Source organism: Schistocerca americana, chromosome 2, assembly GCF_021461395.2.
Source record: "Schistocerca americana isolate TAMUIC-IGC-003095 chromosome 2, iqSchAmer2.1, whole genome shotgun sequence".
Lineage (NCBI taxonomy): Eukaryota > Metazoa > Arthropoda > Insecta > Orthoptera > Acrididae > Schistocerca > Schistocerca americana.
The window spans coordinates 231,880,302-231,905,786 of record NC_060120.1 but is presented as its reverse complement, the minus strand read 5'-3'; the positions used below and the strand labels follow the sequence as shown (position 1 = coordinate 231,905,786).

General features: G+C 41.2%; 1 protein-coding gene and 1 pseudogene across 1 annotated transcript in view; both read right to left on the bottom strand.

Moving 5' to 3' along the window:
* Positions 1 to 25,226, bottom strand: part of LOC124593914 (homeobox protein unc-4 homolog) — a 674,879-nt gene extending 649,653 nt beyond the window's left edge. Inside the window, exons 1-2 of the mRNA XM_047132264.1 lie at positions 24,981 to 25,226; positions 12,984 to 13,077 (exon numbers count right to left, since the gene is read on the bottom strand). Of these exons, the coding sequence (XP_046988220.1) occupies positions 12,984 to 13,077; positions 24,981 to 25,226 (340 nt within the window). The remainder of the gene's footprint in view (positions 1 to 12,983; positions 13,078 to 24,980) is intronic.
* Positions 5,926 to 6,043, bottom strand: LOC124596986 (annotated as a pseudogene).
* Positions 25,227 to 25,485: the final 259 nt, after the last annotated feature.

Below are 25,485 nucleotides of genomic sequence, written 5' to 3'. Positions count from 1 at the left end.
ACACAATGAAGTAAAAGCGGCGCCTTGATTTCTAGTGTATGCAACCCGCAACGCTAGTTTCGTACCCGCTTCACTGCTGATCACTACTGTGCACATATGCTGCATCATTGAATTCAACACTATACTGGGATAACATAAATGATCCATTCGCTATCAGAGCTCCTGTTTTTCAAAGACCTGCATGCACTGATGCACGAATAGAGCCGGAAACTCACCAAATTTGGATTTTGCGTTCTATAAACGTTCTATGACTGCCCCTCAGGTTACATGACACACGTCCTAGCCATATCCAGAAAGGCCCGTACAGGACCTGCAACATGCGGTCGTGCATTATCCTGCTGAAATGTTGGGTTTCACAGGGATCGAGTGAAGGGTAGAGCCACGGGTCGTAACACATCTGAAATGTAACGTCCACTGTTCAAAGTGCCGTCAATGCGAACAAGAGGTCACCGAGACGTGTAACCAATGGCACCCCATACCATCAGGACGGGTGATACGCCAGTATGTCAATGACGAATGCACGCTTCCAATGTGCGTTCATGTGATGTCCCCAAACACGGATGCAACCATCATGATGCTGTAAACAGAACCTGGATTCATCCGAAAAAATAACGTTTTGCCATTCGCGCACTCAGGTTCGTCGTTGAGTACACCATCGTAGGCGCTCCTGTCTGTAAAGCATCATCAAGGGTAACCGTAGCCATGGTCTCCGAGCTGATACTCCATGCTGCTGCAAACGTCGTAGAATTGTTCGTGCATGTGATTGTTCTCTTGCTGACGTCCCCATCTGTTGACTCAGGGATCGAGACGTGGCTGCACGATCCGTTACAGCTATGCTGATAAGAAGCCTGTCATCTCGACTGCTAGTGATACGAGGCCGTTGGGGTCCAGTACGGCATTCGGTATTACCCTCCTGAACCCACCGATTCCATATTCTGCTAACAGTCATTGGATCTCGACCAACGCGAGCAGCAGTGTCGCGATACGATAAACCGCAATTGCGATAGACTACAATCCAACCTTTATCAAAGTCTGAAACGTGATGGTACGCATTTCTCCTCCTTACGCGAGGCATCACAACAACGTTTCACCAGGCAACGCCGGTCAACTGCTGTTTGTGTATGAGAAATCGGTTGGAAACTTTCCTCATGTCAGCACGTTGTAGGTGTCGCCACCGGCGCCAACCTTTGTGATTGCTCTGAAAAGCTAATCATTTGCATATCACAGCATCTTCTTCCTATTTCGCGTCTGTAACACGTCATCGTCGTGGTGTAGCAATTTTAATGGCAAGTAGAGTACTCACTGTTGACTGTAGAAGTTATTTATTTCTAAATTGCAATTTCGGTCTCTGGGCCATTATCACATAGTACTGCCGAAGTTAAAAGAATACAAAAAATTAAGCACAGAGTGTGAATACAGAAATGAACGAACATGCCATATAGTCAGTAGCGCATTACAAAAGAAAGTGAAAACAGCACAAAATCACAACACACGTTATGAAATGAAGGTACATACGTTTCTGTACAAAATATTAGTGCAGTAAAATGCATCAGATGGAAAAAGATAATGCGTTATTGAAGAGAAAATGAAATTAGGAGGATAAAATGAATTTAGAAAAATAAAATTTGTGGGAGTGTGGTTGATTTTCACTCGTTGCTGATGGGGTTTTTATTTAATACCTATCATATGCTCTACCAGTTGTTGCTCACGTCGTTTTCATTTGATAACTATCATATGATCTACCGCTTTTTATTTTCATCATTATTTTATTCACTTATTTTCAGACATTTTAACGAGGGAGAAACAAGTGTAGTCCCATAATTTTATTTTTATGTTTTCATTTTATCCTCTACATTTCATTTTATCTGTAAGCTCGCATTACCTCTTCCCATCTGATGTAGGTTACTGCCCTCATATTTTGTTCAGAAACATACGTACCCTCATTTCATAGTATGTATGGTGCTCATGTGTCTACAAGGAATGTTCGTGGAATTCTGTATACACACTTCGTGCTTCATTTTTTATATTCTACGAGCTTCTGCTGTACCACTTGGTAATGGCTCAAAGGCCGAAATTGTGACTGTGAAGTAAATAATCTCTGCAGTCAACGGCGAATACGCAAAAGCTTGATGCTTTCGTTGAGCTGTTTCAGAGCTCTTGGGAGTGGAAGTACATAACACAGCCCTTAATGTACGCGCAAAGTAAAAAGTCACAAGGCGTTAGGTCAAGCACGTGGGGGACAAGTTAACAGAACATCATCACCTTCACCCCTACGCACAGTCCTTGCGAGTTGTAAGTTCGTCGTTTAGATAGTGACGAACGTCGATGCTCCAGTAAAGTGGTGCCCTAGTTCTTTGTAGGATTAAATTCTCGAAATTAGCAGTCAGTTGTGGAAACAACCACAGCTGCAGCGTATCAAGGTAAGAGGTACGTATCACAGTCTTCTCATAGAAGCAAACCGACCCATACATCTTCGTCTATGACACTGCAAACAAAAGAGTAACCTTCAGCGAATCTCTTCATGCGCCACAATATCTTGAGGCTTTTCAGTGGCCCACACCCTCGCATTGCGGCAGTTTTCCAGGTAAAATGGTAGGTTGCTTCGTCGCTAAATATCAGGTTGGAAGGGGAATGTTCATTCTTAAGTGCTTTTCGCATTGTGATGCAAAATTGAAGGCGACGGCCATAACCTTCCGGGTTTAATTGCTGCATGAACTGCAAGCGGTACTGTTTGAAATGTAAACGCTGCCGCAAAATCTTCCACACAGTTTGCTGCGGTATTCCTAGTTCTTGGCTTGCTCGGACCTTTTTTTTTATTTTTGCTTTTAAACCAGTTTACCATGGAAAATTCAAATATGTAAACAAAATATCTTTGTCAGGGATACTTTTTAATCCACAATTCATGGCAAACACAGGGACGTTGTAGAGAAATACGGGTATGTTGCATCTTTCTTGTTCAACAGCAGGTGGGAGGAATGAGATGTCATTGGGTTATCCTCCGTGCGAGCTAACATCCCATAGACGATCGGGCTCACATGCGATTACTCTTAGTCGAAATGTCTTGGCTGAAACTTGTCTAGGGGTTGAACCGTACGCGTCGCTTTACGCGCCCTAAATTAAGCACTTGCGACCCTTCGGTTAAATTGTCTGGGTGATGGCAAGTGTGCGAAATACAAAGTTAACATAGCAAATAATAACAGTAATAATAATATCTGGAACTAAATTAACGATCCATAAATGATGTAGGGCACACAGTTGCCATTAGGTTACAATAATGTTTATTCAAGAAGCAAACTAACAGCGAAAGTGGCGACGATGTGGCGCTGACGAATAGCAAAATTGTGCAAGACCCACTGAAGAGTCTAAACATCGATGGTGTCGATCACCTGCTGAATGGCTGTTTTCAGCTCAGCAATGGTTTTGAGGTTATTGCTATAAATCTTGTCTTTAAATACAGCCCCACAAAAATCACATGTGTTCAGATCCGGAGAATATGTCGGCCAGTGGAGGCCCATGTCAGTGGCCTCTGGGTACCCAGAGCCAGAATGCGATCCGCGAAGTGCTCCTCCAGGACATGAAACACTCTCCTGCTTCCATGGGGTCGAGCTCCGTCAGGCATTAACCACATCTGGTCGAAATCAAGGTTACTTTGGATAATGGGGATGAAATCATCTTCCAAAATCTTCACGTACCGTTTGGTAATCACCGTGACATCAAGAAATATCGCACCGATTGTTCCGCGACTGGTCATTGCACACCACACTGTCACCCATTGAGAGTGAAGAGACTTCTCGATCGCGAAATGTGGATTCGCAGTTCCCCAAATGAGCCAGTTTCGCTTATTGACGAAACCCATCAAAAGGAAAGTGGGCTTCGCTGCTATACAAAATCATACAGGACGTACTAACTTCCACCGTGCTCTGCGGCCAACCGTGCAGTTTGAACGTCCTAACGCAAACCGTTCTGAAGTTATGACGATTTTATTCTATACAGTTCGATAATTATCACCCTGTAGATCGTACGAACATAGCGTCCTTTGACGGTTGGACATACTCTCGCATGGAGGCATGGTAATAAGCATCCCTGGCGAAGAGAAGCCAACTGAAGGGGTTGAAGACAAATAAGTCTCCAGGTCGCCAAGAGACTGGGAAAAAGCGCAGTTGACTCTTGTACATAAAAAGTTTAAAAGAACAAATTCGCAAAATTACAGACCAATATTCTTAACATACGTTGGCTGCAGAATTCTTGAACATGTTCTCAGTCTGAATGTAACAAATTTCGTTTAGATCCATAAATCTGCACGGATTTGGAAAGCGCCAATCGTGAGAAATTCAGCTTGCCCTCTTCTCACATGATATTCTGCGAACCATGGATGAAGGGCGAAAGATAGGTTCTGTACTGCTAGATTTTCAGAAAACGTTTGAGACGTACCCTGCTGCGGGCTTTAACGAAGGTGCGAGCATACGGAATAGGTTTGGTACCAGATTTATGAGTGTCTGGAAGACTTCATAAGTAATAGAAGCTAGTGCCTGGTCCACAATGGTGAGTGTTCAGAGACAAAGGGCATCGTCATGACTGCCCCAGGGAAGTGTGACACGACTTATTCTTTCTATGCATTAACGGCCAGGGTGAGTAGCATTATGCAGCTGTTTCTTGATGACGCTGTGCCGCACAGGAAGGCGTCGTCGTTGAATAAATGTACGAGAGAAGAGAATGACTTTGACAAAATTTTTAAGTACAAGAAATATTTTCGCAGTAGCTAATATGGACAACCATCAGCTGTGTAATGGAATGACAGCAGTGAAAATTTGTGCTGGACAGGGACACGAACCCTGATTTTCCGCTTATAGCGTGCGGTCACCTTCCTGTCACGCTCTCTGAGCACGACACACGGCCAGACGCATAGTACTACGGAGATGCTTCATGAATTCAAATTGGCGACCCTGCCGGGAAGACCACGTTCTTTTCGCAGAACACTACTGAAAAAAATTTAGTGAACTGCGTTTGTGGCTGACTTTAGAAAGATTCTACTGCCACCACAGTTCATATCGCGTAAGCACCACGAAGATAAGATAAGAGAAATTGGGGCTCATACCGAACCATATAGCTACTCTATATTCTCTCGCTTTGTTAACGTGCATAACAGAAAAGGAAGTGAGCAGAACTGGTAAAAGGTATCCTCTGCGATGCAGCATATGGCGACTTGTGGAGAATGTATGTAGAAGCAGATTAGTTTAAATTTCGGTCTAAGAGATTAACATGAAATAGACCAAACTAGTAGTAATTAATGGACAAGGTTTAGATCAAATAGAACTCACAATTTCTTTGAAGGACTCGGAGGTACTGAATGAATGTGTGTCGAAGACCTATGATCAACGACAAAGGGAAGTGTGATAAAGAAATAAATCGACAAATCGTCCTAGGCGAAGCATCTACGGTTGAATTCACTAATATCTGTCAGAAACTGGTAGTGTCCAAAACAAAGAAGATGGGCATGGTGGAATCAACTGTGTTTCCTGTGTTCTTGTATGGCTGCGAGATCTGGACCACGGAAGCTAGTGGCAAGAGCCTAACTGATACCTTTGAAATGTCGTGTTATGCGTAACATGGACAGAAAGAAGCGCCAATGCTTCCGCTGTAGAAGAACATAATATCACAAGAAGTTTCATGCAGTGTCAGACATAGATACTTCCAGTTCCTTGGGCATATATTGAGAATAGAAGAGCACTCCGTCTTCAGGCCACGAGTGGCCTACCGGGACCATCCGACCGCCGTGTCATCCTCAGTGGAGGAAGCGGATAGGAGGAGCGTGGGGTCAACAAACCGCTCTTCTGGTCGTTATGATGGTATTCTCGACCGGAGCCGCTAGTATTCGGTCGAGTAGCTCCTCATTTGGCATCACGAGGCTGAGTGCACCCCGAAAAATGGCAACAGCGCATGGCGGCCTGGATGGTCACCCATCCAAGTACCGACCACGCCCCACAGCGCTTAACTACGGGGATCTCACGGGAACCGGTGTATCCACTGCGGCAAGGCCGTTGCCGAGAATAGAAGACAAGAGGATAATTTCGAAATGTCCAGCACGTAAGCCAAAATCGAACCCAGGAGACCACGGGGAAGAGCAGCAATTCAGGAAATCTTAACCTCATCATAAAAAAAAGTCTGGAAGCTCTGTTGTCCCACCTCACAGTAAAAAACAAGGAAATAGTTGTTGCTGGTGATTTTAACGTGGATTTATTGAAAAGCTCTTTCAGTGAACACTTATTGCACCCAGTCACACTATGATTCAATTTAGTTCCTACTGTGAACTTTGCAACTTGGATATGTAAATGCTCTGAGACTGCTATTGATAATATCTTTGTAGATAAATCTAGGGAAAAGTCGTATCACAAAACCAATAGTAAATGTGCTATCTGATCATGACATACAGCATCTTGCATTAAATGTTGAAACTTGTCAGGATAAAAAATTCTATGAAATCTAAGTACAGGAGGATAATAAATAAGTCAAAAATTGAGAAATTCAGGAAATTTCTCAAAGACATGAGCTGGATAGATGTTTACAATACTTCTGACTCAGATGGAAAATACAAAGCATTCATTAATAAAGTTACTTCCACTTTAGAAAATTGTTTTCCCCTAAAGGTAAGTCAAATCACACAGAAGTTTAAAAATAAGCCATGGATTGCACAGGGAATAACGATATCATGTGGGACAAATATGAGACTATATCTGCAATCTAGGAACAGCTCTGATATTAGCATTGTAATGCATTACAAAGAATGCTGCAAAATACTGAAGCAAGTAATCCTGTAATCGAAGTAGCTTTGTTATCTGAAAAAGATAATTACATCGGGCAACAAAATAGAAACTGTGTGGGCTATAGTAAAGACAGATACAGGTGGAACCAAAGAGGAAGAGGTACAGATAGCTCTAACAGTAAATGAGACTTTTGTAACAAGTGTTGCAAATCTCTTAAACAAGTACTTCATGTCTGTTACTGACAGCTTGGCATTATCAGGTTTGGCTAATAGTGCCATGGAGCATCTGAAACTGTCTTTAAAAATAACTTCATTAAAATGGAAATGACACTCATGTTTCCCACAGAAGTATCATCCATCAAAAAATTCTTAAAATCTAAGTATTCTAGTGATTATGATAACACATCAACAAAATTAATCAAAGAGTGCTCATGCAAGTTGAGTTCTATCTTAAGTTATTTGTATAATCAATCTCTTATCAGTGGAACATTTCCAGACTGTCTAAAATATGCTGCAGTTAAGCCTCTTTACAAGCAGGAGGATAAAGAGATACCATCAAACTATTGACCAATTTCACTTTTGCCGGGTTTCTCAAAAATATTTGAAAATGTTGTGTTCAAGCGCTTCCTTAAACGTCTGGCTGCAAAAAATATATTATCCGTGTCACGGTTTGGATTTCATAACGGTTCTGATACAGAGAAAGCTATTTACACTTACAGTGAGAATGTACTTAATTCTTTAGACAATAAATTAGAGGCTACTGGCATTTCCTGTTACCTGTCAAAAGCCTCTGACTATGGGAACCACAGCATTCTCTTAAGTAAATTAGAATATTATGGAATCACCAGCAATGCAGGTAAATATTTTGAGTCTTATCTAATTAACAGAAAACAAAGGGTGCCATAGAAAGTACCTGTGCAGTAAGCCATCAGTCTTCATCTGATTGGAAATTAATTACATGTGGTGTTCTTCAAGGTTCCATCTTGGGACCATTGCTTTTTCTTGCATACGTTAATGACCACTCGTCTGTCACATTGCCAGATCCTAAGTTTGTTTTGTTTGCAGACGGTACAAACATTGCAATAAGTATTAAGTAAAGTACAGATTTAGAAACAGCTACTAATCAAATTCACTGACATTAATAAATGGTTTAAAGCTAATTCACTGTTATTCAACTTTGGAAAGACCCACTGCGAGCAGTTCAGAACCTGTAAGAGATTTCCTTCCAGCATGTGTATAACATACTGTGACATGCAGATCGAGAAGGCTGGCTGTGTTAAATTTCGGGACTTACAACTCGATAATAAATTTTGTTGGGAAAGACATATACAGAATTGCTTATGCACATAAACAAGTCTGTATTTGCAGTGAGAATTATGTCAGATGTAGGAGATATAAACATAAAAAAACTTGCATACTTTGCTAACTTTCATTCCACTATGCCATACGGGATCATACTCTGGGTAACTCATCAAACTGAGCAAACGTTTTTAGCGTGCAAAACCGTGTAATAAGAATCATTTATGGTGTAAATTCAAGAACATCATGTAGAAACCTGTTCAAGGAACTTTGTATTCTAACCACTGCCTCTCAGTATATTTATTCCTTAATGAAATTTGTTACAAATAATATATCTCTCGTTCCAACCAACAGCTCAATACATAGTATCAATACTAGGAATAAGAACAATCTACATAAATACCTAAAATCACTTACCTTGGTCCAAAGAGGGGTCCAATATTCACGAACGCACATTTTCAATAAATTGACAGCGTCCATTAAAAACTTGGTTTCAGATAAAGCGCAGTTTAAACAGAGTTTGAAAGACTGTTTGATAGGCAACTCCTTCTACTTTGTAGATGAATATCTTAACAGAGACCGCTGGCCAGCTTAAGTAACAATTCCTGTTGGATTTCAGTTTTGACAGTGCTTGGTCACAACAGTCAAGATTAGCTATTTTGTGTGTGATAAATTTATTAATAGTGCATAACAATGTTTCATTCTAACAGTGTATTAACTCTGTAAATATTAGCTGTTCCAGTTTACTATATTTTAATCACCTATTTTGACAATCTCCTGACAAATGATCGGGGTAGTAAGTATTATATTCAACTGTTTTATGTTTTTTATGTTATACTTCCTGAGATGTTCCACACCCACGAGAATCAAGTCGTTTTTTTGCGTCTATGGAACGAAAACTGAATCTAATCTAATCTAATCTAATCAAGCGAAGACGATTACCGTTCTGCCTCTTTACAGTGCATTAAAAAGAGCTGAATATTGTTGAACTTCTGGGCGAAGGTAGAGTTACTTACAAAATGAACGATGAGATGAAGTCACGACACTCGTCAATGACAAAACCGACTAATGAATGCTTGATTATACGAGTATTTCATCCTTACATACTATTAGTGGATACGTGGTTTTCAATTTGCGGAGTGAGTGCATGCCACAGATCTACCAAAGTATAGTCTCAGAGGTGACAACACAGACTCAGCACTACAGTGCGGAAGCATTTATCACCGTCAGCCAAGTGACACTTCATGACAAGCCGGAGGGAACGAAAATAGTCAACCTCCGCTGGAAGAAAATGGTATGGAAAAATGGAAATGAGTGTTTGGCGTCATTGGTCGGGAGGCCCCTTAAGGGGCAGGTGTGGCCACCTTGGTGCAGGTCTTATTACATTCGACGCCACATTGGGCGATCTGCGCGCCTGATGGGGATGAAATGATGAAGACAACACAACACCCAGTCCCTGAGCGGAGAAAATCCCAGACCCAGCCGGGAATCGAACCCGGGCCCGTAGGACGGCAATCAATCAGATTAGATTAGATTAGATTAGATTAATACTTGTTCCATAGATCATGAATACAACACTTCGTAATGATGTGGAATGTGTCAGGTTAATAAAAGATGTCTGTACAAGATATTACATTACAGAAAATATTGCATGACACTAATGTTTAAGTAGGTTTTTCCCCCTCCCTTAATTTATATCTAAAATTCAGCCAATGAGTAGAAGGAGTTGTCATCTAGAAATTCTTTTAATTTATTTTTAAATGTTGGTTGGCTATCTGTCAGGCTTTTGATGCTGTTTGGTAGGTGACCAAAGACTTGTGGCAGCATAATTTACCCCTTTCTGTGCCAAAGTAAGATTTAACCCTGCATAGTGAAGATCATCCTTTCTCCTGGTGTTATAGCTATGCACACTGCCATTACTTTTGAACTGGGTTGGATTATTAACAACAAATTTCATAAGTGAATATATATACTGTGAGGTTACTGTGAGGATCCCTAGATCCTTAAATAGATGTCTGCACGATGACCGTGGGTGGGCACCAGCAATTATTCTGATTACACGTTTTTGAGCAATGAATACTTTTCTACTCAATGATGAATTACCCCAGAATATGATGCCATACGAAAGCAGTGAATGAAAGTAGGCATAGTAAGCTAATTCACTGAGATTCTTATCACTAAAATTTGCAATAACCCTAATAGCATACGTAGCTGAACTCAGACATTTCAGCAGACCATCAATGTGTTGCTTCCAGTTTAACCTATCAATGGACACACCTAAAAATTTTGAAAATTCTACCTTAGCTACAGACTTCTGTTCAAAGTCTGTATTTATTACTGGAGTTGTGCCATTTACTGTACGGAACTGTATATACTGTGTTTTATCAAAATTTAAAGAGAGTCCGTTTGCTGAGAACCACTTAATAATTTTGTGAAAAACATCATTTACAATTACATCACTTAGTTCTTGGTGTTTGGATGTCATTACTATACTTCGTATCATCAGCAAAAAGAACTAACTTTGCATCTTCATCAATGTGGAATGGTAAGTCATTAAAGTATATCAAGAACAGTAAAGGACCTAAGACCAAATCCTGTGGGACCCCGAACCTGATAGCCCCCCAGTTTGAGGAATCAGCTGTTGTTTTAACATTACATGAACCACTTATTTCAACTTTCTGCATTCTTCCAGTTAAGTATTAATTAATCACTCGGCTATCGGGGCGGACAATGGTACGGAGAGAACCTACAGGACAGTTAAACATTTTAGTCCGTCCGCGGCACGAAGCACAGTGGTGTGGCGTCAACGTAATTTCTCTCTAACGGCAGGTGTTCATTTTCGACCTCTCATTTGGCACAAAAATGTTCCCATGCCACATATGTTCATTTGCTTGGTGATTTTGGAAGTAATTCATATCGCAATAGTTTTTTCGAGCATCAAAATCCGAAAAAGGCATAAATCTAGCTGAACTGCACAAAACATTCTGCTCCGCACTGTAGAAAACCTGTTCTATTCGTCAAAATAATGGGTAGAAAATTTCTAAATGTATTTGTATCTCGATATAAGATAACATGATAAATTATTTCCAATGCAGTTCGCCTGGTGTTCGGAAGTTTCACCTATGCTTACAGACTAGTGGACACTGTGCCTTTACTTAGCTTTAGAAATTTGTGTTGCCTACCACAGACATATTTGACATACAGAAATCATGTTAAATTACCTTGCATGCGATAAAAAAGGAACAAGAATGCCTATGTTTCGATTAATAAAATCCGAGAAGAGTCGCTGCCCGAAGAGAGAGAGTGAGATACAATCTTCGTAATTTGCGAAAGGGCGAATGTTACTGAAATAACATAGCAAGATAACAAAACTGATGAAGTGTTTAGTGTGTGTAAAATATTGTCCTTAGCTAGCCTAGGTTATTTTACTTCACAGTCATTAAAAGTGTATGTTAAATGGCCTTTCTTTTTTTTTTTTTTTTTTTTTTTTTTTTTTTTTTTTTTTTTTTTTTTTTTTTTTTTTGTAGGAGTCGAAGAGTCTACCATCTGACCGCATTGTACAGATATTTTGTTCTTTTCCTTAATTACAAATGATTACTTTGTTTGATGTTTTGGTATGGCTTTCATTTCTGTTAACCTTTAATACAAAGAGATGTACTGTTGTTTAATCCAAAAAAACTGGCCTTGTTTCAGAATTTTATTGAAAGTTTATCTTCCGGTTCTTGATAATGGTTTTAAATACTGTGAACACACCAGTCTTTAACTCTGAACTACGATGTGAATATAATATTATGTAAGACGAACAAATATGTGATTTTGCGCCGAATATGTAGGCCTTTCTACAGAGCTTGTTGTAAATATTGCAACTCAGTGAGAAAGAAAATGAAATAAAAAGTCACTCTCACTTTTGTGCCGAATTTTTGTGTTGGTGAAAACTGAAAGGCATCTGAATATTTTCTATAGAATTTCAAACGGTTGCAACTTACAGTATTTAATTTTTTTTAGCAAAGCGATGGAACTTCGCTTAAGCTGCAATGAAACTTGTTTAACCTCACAATAGACTGTATAACTGTACAGAACACGGCAACGAATTTTATCGTCTCGCCTTGGCCATTCTCGTTCCAGAATAATCCCAGAACCATCTTTGTCGTAGCAGAGTTACATTCTAAAAGAAAAAGGCATCCTAATTAGTAGGTGAAACGTAATACTCGTCGTAAATTAACATAGGTTAATTTTCGCTGCTCTTTTAACACAAAAGCATAATTAATTTTAATTGTACCTGTTTCCAAGCCAGTATAAGTAATTTTTTTCACTGCTGACGTCGGATGATAGAAATGCTTCAATCGACAGAAAAGCCAAATACTCATATTAATTCGAACTTACGTATGATCGCGGGAGTTTTATTTACGCCTAAGATCCATGCCGCTATGATTACAATAGTTCGTTGCCGTTTTGTCTTGATGTATCCCTCTCTAAAAATGAGCTACGGATGTGGTGTTTAGAGAAAATATTTAAAATCACATTATTACATTTGATTAATTTTACTCAAATAAAAACAAGCAGTCGTAGTTAGTTCTTCAGAACAGCCACAACTTATACTAATTATGATGAACGGTTCAGGCAATTTCCTAAACATGGACATATTCTATTTTTCTAGAATGCACTTCATCACTTTCTCACATTCATGTGTACTTAATTTTGCAATAAAACTAATTGTTAATATACTTTATGGCTACAGTATGTTTGGACCATTTCATCTTGAACTTTGGTTGTAATAGCACAAAACTAACTTAGTAGTAGTTTTCGCTGAGGCATTAGGTCAGATATCTTCATTCCAAAAATAAAAATAAGCACTTTTTGCTGCTGTAGAAGGTACTACCATTTTAAAAAGCATTATAACGAAAAATCAGCAATAACGATTTACTGTAGTTCTTGCGGCTTTTAGGAAGTTGTAAGCCCTTCTTGCCCCCAACCCACCACTCGTCCTGTATAGTAGCAAAACAGAACACCCTTCCGACCTGAAAGAACCGTTTGAGATTCATGTTTAAGTTTCAGTGAATCAACATTTAAGGTTATTTTAATAGTTATGTTAAGGTGAACAACTAGGCGAATGAAGCAATTATGCTACCGCGGAAACAAAATAACACATGACGGACTAAGAACGACAAGAAACCAGAATGTAACACAGTAAGATGACGTTCCTGGCCAAGAAAAGTCTATCAAACGTAGGCCTATCAAACGTAGGCCTCATTTGTGGAGGAAATTTCTTAGAGTGTACCTTTGTAGCACAAAATTTATGGTACTGAATATGGATCGTGGATAAAACGGAAGAAAGAGAATCAAAGTGTTTGAGATTTTTTTGCAACATAATGACGTTGAAAATTAGGACTGATAACTTAATAGATTAGTACGTTCTCCGCAGAATCAGCGCGGGGAGGAAAGTGTCACAAATATTGACAAGAAGAAGAAGAAGAGTGTGAGAGAGAGAGGATGATAGGACACGTGGTAAAAGACATCATGGTTCTTGAAGGAGCTCTAGACGGTACAATCAGTTGGGGAAGGCGGGGCCTGGAACACATCCAGCTAATAATTCAAGGCTTTGACTGAAAGTGCCACTCTGAGGTGGAGAGTTAGGCCAGCATTAGAATTCGTGGTAGCCCAGATCAAACCAGCCAGAGGACTCATAATCCAAAAAAGTGAACAACAGACATACAAAAAGAGTAATATTTTTAATCAGTAACAAACAGTATCTTGATACAGAGTAGACAAAATAAAACAGCCCCGGATAATATTTCATGTAGCTTAAGATAGACAACGTAACCTGCATGATCCATTCCAGGTGCGAGTGATGTATAGGGGTTGGACAAAAGAAACGGAAACACCGAATGCTTGCCTGCTACTAGCCAAGCCTGCAGGTTGCGCTGTTGTATTTGACCTCTTTCGGAAGAATGGGAAAGGCGAGGCAATATTGACCCTAGGACTTATCGTAGAAGATAGGTTAAAGAAAGTCAAACCTACATTTATAGCATCTGTGGACTTAGAGAAAGTTTTTGACAATGTTGACTGGAATACTCTCCCTGAAATTCTAAAGGTAGCAGGGGTAAAATACAGGGAGAGAACGGATATTTACAATTTGTACAGAAATCAGATGGCAGTTATAAGAGTCGAGGGGCACGAAGGGGAAGCAGCGATTGAGGAGGGGATGAGACAGGGTTGTTGCCTATCCCCGATGTTATCCAATCTGTATATTGAGCAAGCACTAAAGGAAACAAAAGAAAAATTAGGATTAGGATTTAAAATCCAGGGAGAAGAAACAATAACTCTGAGGTTTGCCGATGGCACTGTAAATCTACCAGAAGCAGCAAAGGACTTGGTAGAGCAGTTGAGCGGAATGGGCAGTGTCTTGAAAGGAGAGTATAAGATGAGCATGAACATTCTAAGGGAATCAGATTAGGAAACGAGACACTTAAAGTAGTAGACGAATTTTGCTATTTGGACAGTAAAATAACTGATTTTGACCGAAGTGGAGAAGATATAAAATGTAGACTGGCAATGGCAAGAAAAGTATTACTGAAGAAGAGAAATTTGTTAACATCAAATATAGATTTAAGTGTTACGATGTCTGTTCTGAAACTATTTGTCTGGAGTGTGTGTGTGTGTGTGTGTGTGTGTGTGTGTGTGTGTGTGTGTGTGTGTGTGTGTGGGAGGGGGGGGGGGATATAGAAGTGGAACGTAGACAATTAACAGTTTAGACAACAAGAGAATAGGAGTTTTCGAAATGTGGTGCTACATAAGGGTGCTGAAGATTGGATGGGTCGAGTTCGCAACTAATGAGGAGGTACTGAATAGAAATGGTGAGACAAGGAATTTGTGGCACATCCTGACTAAAAGAAGGGATCGGTTGATAGGACACATTCGTAGACATCAAGGGAACACCAGTTTATTATTGGAGGGAAGTGTGGGTGCTAAAAATTGTAGAAGGAGAGGAGGAGATAAATACAGTGCACAGATTCAGAAGAATGTAGGTTTCAAAAGTTACTGGGAGTTGAAGAGGCCCCCCACAGGATGGAGTGGCACAGAGAGCTGCATCAAACCAGTCTTTGGACCGAAGACCGCAACAGCAACCAAAACAACAGTGCTGTAATATTACAAAGACCGGATTAGAACTTAGTTGTCATCTATTTTTATATCAGTAAACAGGTCTGAAGACGGAAGAAAATTCCCATTAACAAGCCAGTTTGAACTGAAAAGAACACGGTGTCTGGCAAATGGAAGGCAAGTCTATTTTCTACAAATAAGGATAACCGGTAACTTCCAGCTAGTTCAAATAGTTTATCAACTACAAGACCGCTAGTGTTAAGTACTGGAGAAGATCGTGACAGAATCTACTAGATATTGGGACCGTAGTGTCGGTTAACGGAAAACTTTGCTCCGTACTACAGTTACGATCCTCTCGCTGTTGTACGAACGAAAAAAAATCAAAATTGACATGGACCACACCATAATAACAGATAAAGCGGTCAGCCGTAGTGGACCTGACATGATATGATATAGTCATTATAGCTGACCAAGCCGTCTTCCTCACGAACGTCGCTGTGTACAGCCCCACAATTTGCGAAACCACCTGCAATGAGAAGATGGCCAAATACACGGATCTGGCAGATTAGTTAAGAAGCTATATGCAAACAATTCTGTGCATTGCGTGTTTGTGGCAACGCCGGAAAATGGCATAACTCCAAAGCATGCAGCGTAAGCTATTACCTGCCTTCAACTGCAGAAGGCAGTTATGCTGAAACGCTGCAGAATAGTTCGTCGGGTTCTTGGAGAACATACTCATGATTTGTTACGTCAGTACCGTGCAAAAATGAGTGTCAACAAATAATAATAAAATTGTCTTACCTTTTGTGACATATTTCATAGCGGCATTAGAAAGAAAACAGACAACGATCTTACACGTTGTACTGGTTCCAAATTATAAAAACTGAATCTACGTTAAAAGTGTGAAGATTTGTCTGATGTGATAGAATAAGAAACATGAGTCGATTTAGAAGAGGTAGAGGATCCAGTATCAGAATCGGAATTTAAAAGAGCTTTGGAGGACTTACGGTCAAATAAGGCAGAAGGGATAGATAACATTCCATCATAATTTCTAAAATCATTGGGGGAAGTGGCAACAAAACGACTATTCACGTTGGTGTGTAGAATATATGAGTCTGGCGACATACCATCTGACTTTCGGAAAAGCATCATCCACACAATTCCGAAGACGGCAAGAGCTGATAAGTGCGAGAATTATCGCACAATCAGCTTAACAGCTCATGCATCGAAGCTGCTTACAAGAATAATATACAGAAGAATGGAAAAGAAAATTGAGAATGCGCTAGGTGAAGATCAGTTTGGCTTTAGGAAAAGTAAAGGGACGAGAGAGGCAATTCTGACGTTACAGCTAATAATGGAAGCAAGGCTAAAGAAAAATCAAGACACTTTCATAGGATTTGTCGACCTGGAAAAAGCGTTCGACAATATAAAATGGTGCAAGATGTTCAAGATTCTGAAAAAAGTAGGGGTAAGCTATAGGGAGATACGGGTCGTATACAATATGTACAACAACCAAGAGGGAATAATAAGAGTGGACGATCAAGAACGAAGTGCTCGTATTAAGAAGGGTGTAAGACAAGGCTGTAGCCTTTCGTCCCTACTCTTCAATCTGTACATCGAGGAAGCAATTATGGAAATAAAAGAAAGGTTCAGGAGTGGAATTAAAATACATGGTGAAAGGATAACAATGATATGATTCGCTGATGACATTGCTATCCTGAGTGAAAGTGAAGAAGAATTAAATGATCTGCTGAACGGAATGAACAGTCTAATGAGTACACAGTATGTTTGAGAGTAAACCGGAGAAAGACGAAGGTAATGAGAAGTAGCAGAAATGAGAACAGCGAGAAACTTAACATCAGGATTGACGGTCACGAAGTCAATGAGGTTAAGGAATTCTGCTACCCAGGCAGTAAAATAACCAATGACGGACGGAGCAAGGAGTACATCAAAAGCAGACTCCCTATGGCAAAGAAGGCATTTCTGGCCAAGAGAAGTCTACTAATATCAAATACCGGCCATAATTTGAGGAAGAAATTTCTGAGGATGTACGTCTGGAGTACAGCATTGTATGGAAGTGAAACATGGACTGTGGGAAAACCGGAACAGAAGAGAATCGAAGCATTTGAGGTGTGGTGCTATAGACGAATGTTGAAAATTAGGTGGACTGATAAGGTAAGAAATGAGGAGGTTCTACTCAGAATCGGAGAGGAAAGTAATATGTGGAAAACACTGATAAGGAGAAGGGACAGGATGATAGGACATCTGCTAAGACATGAGGGAATGACTTCCATGGTACTAGAGGGAGCTGTAGAGAGCAAAAACTGTAGAGGAAGACAGAGATTGGAATATGTCAAGCAAATAATTGAGGACGTAGGTTGCAAGTGCTACTCTGAGATGAAGAGGTTAGCACAGGAAAGGAATTCGTGGCGGGCCGCATCAAACCAGTCAGTAGACTGATGACCAAAAAAAAAAGTTAAAAAACGAATAATGTATTCTAAAACATAATACATTATGGCGAAAAAGCCCAAACGCAGATTTCGGTTTCGCTGTCAGTTGATAAGATTGTAAGATTGGATGATTCCAAACGGATGCAATGCGCCTTCTGCATCTCAGACTCAAAACCGAAAACAAGGACGCCGTGATATATGAACGTCGTAAAAGATCTAGAGGGAATGGGTCTAGACAAACCACTCGACACGAATTCAGAACCACTGTAGACATGTTTGTGGTTTCTGAGAAACAAACAACTACCAGACGGTCAGTCAAACGCCGTTCACTGCATCGATGACAAACATTTGGCTTGAACGAAGGAAATAAGGACATAAATAGAGAAGATTAAAAAAAAAAGGAGCAGCGCGGTTCCTTACAGGTTCGTTTGGTAAGCGCATAATCGACACGGAGATGCTCGTTCAACTCTAGTGGCAGATTTTACCAAAGAGGAGTTGCGCATCACTGACAGTTTTACTGTTAAATTTCCGAGAACTTACATTCCTAGAAGAGTCAACCTACACACTGTTTCTGCCTACTTACATTATGCGAAAAGACCATGAAGGCAAGATTAGAGAGACTTGAGACCACACAGATTATTTCCAACAATCGTTTTCCTTCACGATTCTGTTTTACTAAACCACCAAATCGGCGCACACCTCTTGTTGCAGATTCCCAATCTGACGCCTTCCAAGGACCACACAGATTTGTTTTCGGATGTTACAATATAATTGTTGACCACATTTAACAATTTGAAATGCTGTCATAATATACTCTTTCAGCGTTAAAATATCACGTTAAAGATGTAACACAATCGAGTGTTAAAATTAGAAACTTTGTGTATATCTTGAGGCAGTGTAATTCATGGCGCGCAAATTACCCTGATTATATTTATCCAATATTTGAGAATGGGAGCGCTTAACGATTTTCAATAAACTTTACATATACTTTCTAACCTTTACGAAGCTTTTTCTCGCTGACATCCCCAACAAAGGACGAAATGAAAGAAATGTTTCATTTACTACATTTTCTCTGTGCATGCAGTAAAACTTCAACATCAGGCATGATGTTTTAATTTGTTACTTCTTTATTACTAACACGTCGTGTGACACATTTTGCAGACATTATCCACACGTATCACTGTTGCTGTGAGTTTATATCACTACACGAAGCATAGTTAAGGGGATATAGAGTCATAAACATTGAAATTCGTGAAAAACTATCTTTTCTCAAAAAGAAAACTAGCTTTTCTCAAAAAGGAGCGTAAATTATCCAGACTATTCTCATCCAGTGTTAGTGACTTCCAGCAGACTAGGAGCATAATTTCAGACCTTTTTTAACCTTTCCATACATAAATGCTTAACGTCTTATTCTTAACACTTCATCTCACTTGCAAAGTAATTAGGCCTTTGAAGCTTTCTTTTACACATGTGAGTTCGATTTTTTAATGAATCTTGTGCGAGGTAATCAGATTCTTGGATACTGATGTGGATGTAATTGTTGCAAGATTATCGTGGCCGTCTGGTGGTCGGTTAACGAAATATGAAAGTAATAATAAAAGCCTAATAGTACACCTTCTCTGGTTAAAACATCTACTGTAAATGCATCCGGTTTGTATTAGTAACGAGCGAAGTAAGATGACCAGTCACTTAATCTAAGTTCATACTTCATGCTGTTAGCACCTTACAGATGCTGTTAAACTTCTCACTGTGAGACACAAAGCTTGCACACTGAAACTGCTGGTGCCAGTTCAGGGTGCGTGAGGAAACTGTGTTCGTTGCGAGAGACGCTCAGTGTAAGCACTTGTGAAACAACCAGTACGACATTATGTTATTCTTTCTTATAAGTGTACAAACAGACAATATTCCTTTCACCGTCACTTTTTCTTCGTATCTTATTATTGTTAATGCTACTCCAAAATTCACAGTGAAGTGAAGTGATCCATACTGAGTCATGCTTATTTCAAAACAGCTGCAGTCGATAATTTAGTGATGGCTATAAAGAATGTGATATCGATCCTTGTTTTTAATAGGCATTAATATCCTGCAGTGAAAACAATAGATCGTGTTCTCTTCATGGACCTTATTGAAACACCTAACGACGGAACCACAAAATTTCCAAAAACGTCTCCTGAAGAACGTCAGGTAGAGCAAATAAACGACAGAAATCTTTGATAAATGGTTCTCCCGTATAAGTCAAAACCATGCCAAAAGAAAGTCAACGCGTAAAGCTACAGTATGCAAAGAGCAATATTTTTAATTGTCTTGTCAATAGAACCCCAAATTGGATAATGCCAAAGCAACATTATTGAACAAGAACGATTAAAACAACGAAGTTAAACTTCCAAGAAGGTAGAACGCAGAATCCCAAGAGAACACTAAATGTTGTTACAAATTTGTTTGTATTCGGTTCCACTGTCTCCAGAAATGCCGTAAAATAAAGCATTGTCCATTGTACGTAGTATCTTTATATCATTTAATTGTTGTAAGATTGGTAAACTTCAACTGCCAAGTTTTTATGCAGCACTTACATATTAACAGTACACACTGCTTCACACGAGATGTGGCATACATTTAAATTCTCAGTCCACATGTGAAGCCACACATGAAACTTCAAGTGATGCTGTATACGGACAGTTTCAAGGGTGTCTCCGCATGCGCTTTTATAAGTTAGTTTGTATGCCACTTCGCGTGGGACATAGAGCATACTGCTAATGATATATGCTAGATGATGAAATGGTAGTTGAAACTGGTCAATCGCACAACAAATAAATTATGTAAGCATACAGTCTACTACGGGCAATGTTGTCTTTTACGAAGTGTTAGGAATTGTTGGGATGAGAACTGCTCAGACTTGGAAGGAGGAAAATTTGTTTATGAGAAATACCGATTTCGATTTATGTCAGATTTCAGCACAATAATCCTTCCATCAAAACCCACGCAGGAACTGATGATCTAATGGTAAAAATCTTGTCTGAACAGTGGTTAGCACACTGGACTCGCATTCGGGAGGACGACGGTTCAATCCCGTCTCCGGCCATCCTGATTTCTGTTTTCCGTGATTTCCCTAAATCGCTTCAGGCAAATGCCGGGATGGTTCCTTTGAAAGGGCACGGCCGATTTCCTTCCCCATCCTTCCCTCACCCGAGCTTGCGCTCCGTCTCTAATCACCTCGTTGTCGACGGGACGTTAAACACTAATCTCCTCCTCCTCCTCTTGTCTGAAAACCGAAGGGTTGGGGGGGAGGGGGGCGGGGACTCGAATCCCGGTCGGACCACAGAAATTTTCTGTGTGTCTTTAATGCATCCTACATCTGTGAATGATGTGAAGAGTCATCCGAAAGGACACGTGGTTCGGATCCACGTTAAACTGTAGGTCTCCTTTCCTGAATTATATGACTGGGGTATATTAGTGCCACTAAAGTCGCCGAAGTGATATCCCGGCCGTTGCGTCACACGGCACTATTATCAAGTACTACACAGTTTGAAATAAGTAACAACTTTTCATTAATTAATGTACTTTATTATACTCTCCAGCAATAAAAATTGATTCACCTTTCATCATTTTGTTAACTTAGCTTGTAGTCAAAATCGCCTTGCCCGAGCATAGTTGCAACAATGCAAGGATACGGAATGGGTTCTCAGACATGCGAAGGTTTCGAAGTCCTATTAAGTAATAGAACCTAGTAAGTTACGCTGGACATCAGGGACAAAGATATCGTCGGGAGTGCCCCAGGCAAGTGTAATAGGACTGCTCTTGTTACCTTACCTACCAAATAGCTGCTGCTGTATCGAAACGTCCCGAATCGGATAGAGGTCTCATTTGTGTAGATCAATGCGGAATGCGGAATGAAAAAACCGAACAACTGGCTAAAGAGGCGACAACGTTTGGGGTACAAGAGCGATAGATTCGTGCGGAAAATCTCATTCCTGTGGTTAGAGGCCGGCCGGAGTGGCCGCGCGGTTAAAGGCGCTTCAGTCTGGAACCGCGCGACCGCTACGGTCGCAGGTTCGAATCCTGCCTCGGGCATGGATGTGTGTGATGTCCTTAGGTTAGTTAGGTTTAAGTAGTTCTAAGTTCTAGGGGACTTATGACCACAGCAGTTGAGTCCCATAGTGCTCAGAGCCATTTGAACAATTTTGTGGTTAGAGGCTCGACCAAAATACTGCAATTGGGCATGGGAACAGAAGACCTGCAAAAGGACAATTGGTACAGTGGAATCTATTAGCACTTACAGAAAGGCCCAGTGGTATGTTGGAAAGCAAGGTTTGAGCTGCAGCTTACCTGGTACGGAGACCGCGAGACATTTTGTGTGGAACATTGCCAGACAGAACTGCAACCACAGCTGCTACCGACAACACCTTTTTATACTTCACCTCGTACCATCACCATACTGCGACTGCTGGTAGCTCTAGGATATTAATCACTTCTTCTTTCGGCTGCCGTCGATACAGCAGGGTGTCCGACTGCCTGATTATGGAACTGATTCTAATGCATCAACTACTTCCTTCTCATTTGTTAATACTGCTGTTTACGAAGAATTTAGATATTTATAAAAGAAGTCAGATGTTTATGAGCAGCTTGCTGACAAATCCGCAATTTCCCCAGTGTGTATTTTGCCAATTTTCTATTAGAAAGTAAAACAAAAAAGGAACTGTGTACGTAGTGAAGCATCGAAGAAAGTTCGTTTCTGTGTATTTGCGAGAACACCTTTGAAACTATGAAACGGTCGTACAATGAAATATGCATAATGTACAAATGTGTAAGTACAGTATCCAAATGAAGAAACATGGTCCGGGCAATTTCTTTACGTTGTGCGCAGCTGCTTCCTGTGTAAACAACGCGATCTTCCAAACGTATCCTCACAGTGCGACGGCTATCGTTTTCGCCTACAGCTCTTTGAGCTTCGCAGTTGAAAGCTGTCGAAAGGCTGCCAGGTATCAGGTATTTCCTTAAGTTGACTCGACTAAGAGTGTTTAAGTAGTGAAGAATAAATGTATTACAACTTCATGCATGATGCGACATTTTTCATGTATCTCAGTATTTATGACGTCATATCTCTTGAACTATGTTTCGTACAATGATATATTTATGTAGGTACATTCAGCGGCACACGTACCTACTGTCAAGGAAATGTATTGTGAATAGAGCCAGGATCAAAGAAGTAATATAGTTAAATTTCATGCACTATACGGCAAGTTTTCGCACATCTCATTGTTCACGACGTCATAGCTCCTGAACTCTGACAGGTAGATGCTTCCTATCTCCATAGTAATTGGTGCCTGACACTAAGAGATATGTGTACACCCGCCGGGTAGCCTAGAGCACTAATGCGCTGCTTCCTGGACTCGGGTAGGCGCGCCAGCCCCGGCCCGAATCCGCCCACAGGATTAATGACGAGGGCCGATGTGCCGGCCAGCCTGGATGTGGTTTTTAGGCGGTTTTCCACATCCTGCTATGTGAATACCGGGCTGGTCCCCATGTTCCGCCTCAGTTACATGGCTCGCAGACATCTGAACCCATTCGTACTATTCCATGGATTACACTCGACGTAGACAGTTGGGGTACACTAATTCCGTCCCTGGGGGTACGGGGTGGCGGCAGGAAGGGCATCTGGCCACCCCTTAAACATTAACATGCCAAATCCGGTTAACGATGGCTGACCCTGCGTAACTGCACAACAAGGCTCAAGTGTTGGAACTAAGAGATGTGTGTACCAACTTAAGCTCAGCTCTGTCCAATGGCTTAGGAGGAAATACACACAGATAAGCACACACACACACACACACACACACACACACACACACACACACACACACATATCTGACTGTTAACTTACGAGCTTACGGGGCCGATGCATTTATTTCGATATTGTTCTAAGACGTTGTACATTGACGTCACAGAAGTTATGGGATAGCGATTTGCACATATAAAGACGGCGATAGTATCGCGTACACAAAGTGTAAGAAGTGAAGTGCATCGGCGGAGCTGTCATTTGTACTCAGGAGATTCATGTAAAAAGTTTTTACACTTTGTTATGGCCGCACAATGGGAGTTTACAGACTATTGAATGCAAAATGGTAGTTGAAGCTAGACGCGTGTGACACTACATTTCGGAAATCGTCAGGGAATTCGGTATTCTGAGATTCTCGGTGTCTAGAGTCTGCCGAGAATTTCGGGTATGACCTCTCATCGCGGATCACACAATGGCCGACAGACTTGACTTAACGACCGAGAGCAGCAGCGGCATTCGCGTAGAGTAAACGACAAGCAACATCTAGTAAAATGAAATCATAAATCGATGTGGGACGTACGACGAACGTATCCGTTAGAACAGTGCGGCGGAATTTGGTGTTAACGGGGTTTTGGTAGCAGACGACCGATGCTAGTGTCTTTGCTAACAACAGGACATCGCCTGGCAGCGCATCTCCTGGGCTCATGACCGCATCAGTTTGACCCTAGACAACCGGAAAAAACGTAGTCTGCTCAGATGAGTTCCGATTTCAGTTGCTAAGAGCGGATGGTAGTTTCCGAATTTGGTACAGATGTGGCGCAGACCCTACGAAGCCTTGGAGCCAAATTGTCAACAAGGCACTGTGGAAATTGGTTGTGGGCTGTGTTTACATGAAACACCTGCTGTGTTTACAACTGAACCGATCATCGAATGGAAATAGTTACGTTCGGGTACTTGGAGAGCATTTGCAGCCTTTAATGGACTTAATGTTCCCAAATAAAGCTGGAATTTTTTATGAACGTCAGTGCGTCGTGTCACCGGGTCACAACTGCTCGCGATATGTTTGAAGAATTTTCTGGACAATTCGTCCGAATGATTTGTCCATCGCCTGATACAAATTCCATCGGACATTTATAGGGACATAATCGAGAGGTCAGTTTGTGCTCAAAACCCTGCAGCCGTAACATTTTCGCATTTATGGACGGCAATAGAGGCAGCATGCCTCTTTATTTCTGCGGAGGTCTTCCAACGACTTGTTCAGTCCATGCCATATGCAAAAATTCAGTCCATGCCATATGCAGGTGCTGCACTACGTTGGACAGGAGGAGGTCCGACACGATATTAGGAAGTATAGCATGTCTTTTGCCACCTCAGTGTACATTTGGTTTCTCGTACTATTCACCTTGTAACTGAATATTTTTTTAACTTTCTGAGACTTTTAGACATATGGACTTCCTGTATGGGTGCAACCGAATGCCAGTAAACAAGGAAAAGTATGTGCAAAAATTAATTTAAATACTGGCTAAGCACCAAACTCCTCAACTTGCTCTCGTCTCACCCACGAAATTAAGCGAATGAATGGAGTGAGCCAGTTACGTACCTGCTGATACTCGCGGCATGTGGAGACGAAGAAACGACTGCAGTGCCCATCTGGCAGCGGCCGGATCTCTTGATACACAGCTGACCAGGGAGGCTGCTGTGGGCGGCAGGGCGCGGCCAAAGACGGGCTAATTAATTCGTATCGGTGCGTGGGGTCCTTCCTGCCAGATAACCCCTGGCCACATCCGGCCAGCGCGGGCCCGAATGCCCGCCTTGTTCTGCCGCGGTCGGTCCGCCGCCGCGCCATCACCGGACGCGAACGCCGGCTCGGCTCGCGACGACCGACAGCGATCGTTGACCCCCTCGCGCTCTGTTGTCATCGCGACGAAGCGCGCGAGCGTTTCTCAGAGCCGTCCGTGTACAAAGCCCGCTGTTATTTCCCCGCCCGCGAGATATACCAGCCGGATCACTCGCGGAACTTCCGCTGTCGTGTCGATGACCTCTCCCACATAATTCTTCCCGCAAGTCCGCAATCAAGTCGTCAACATCCGCTCAGTCGTAAAAAC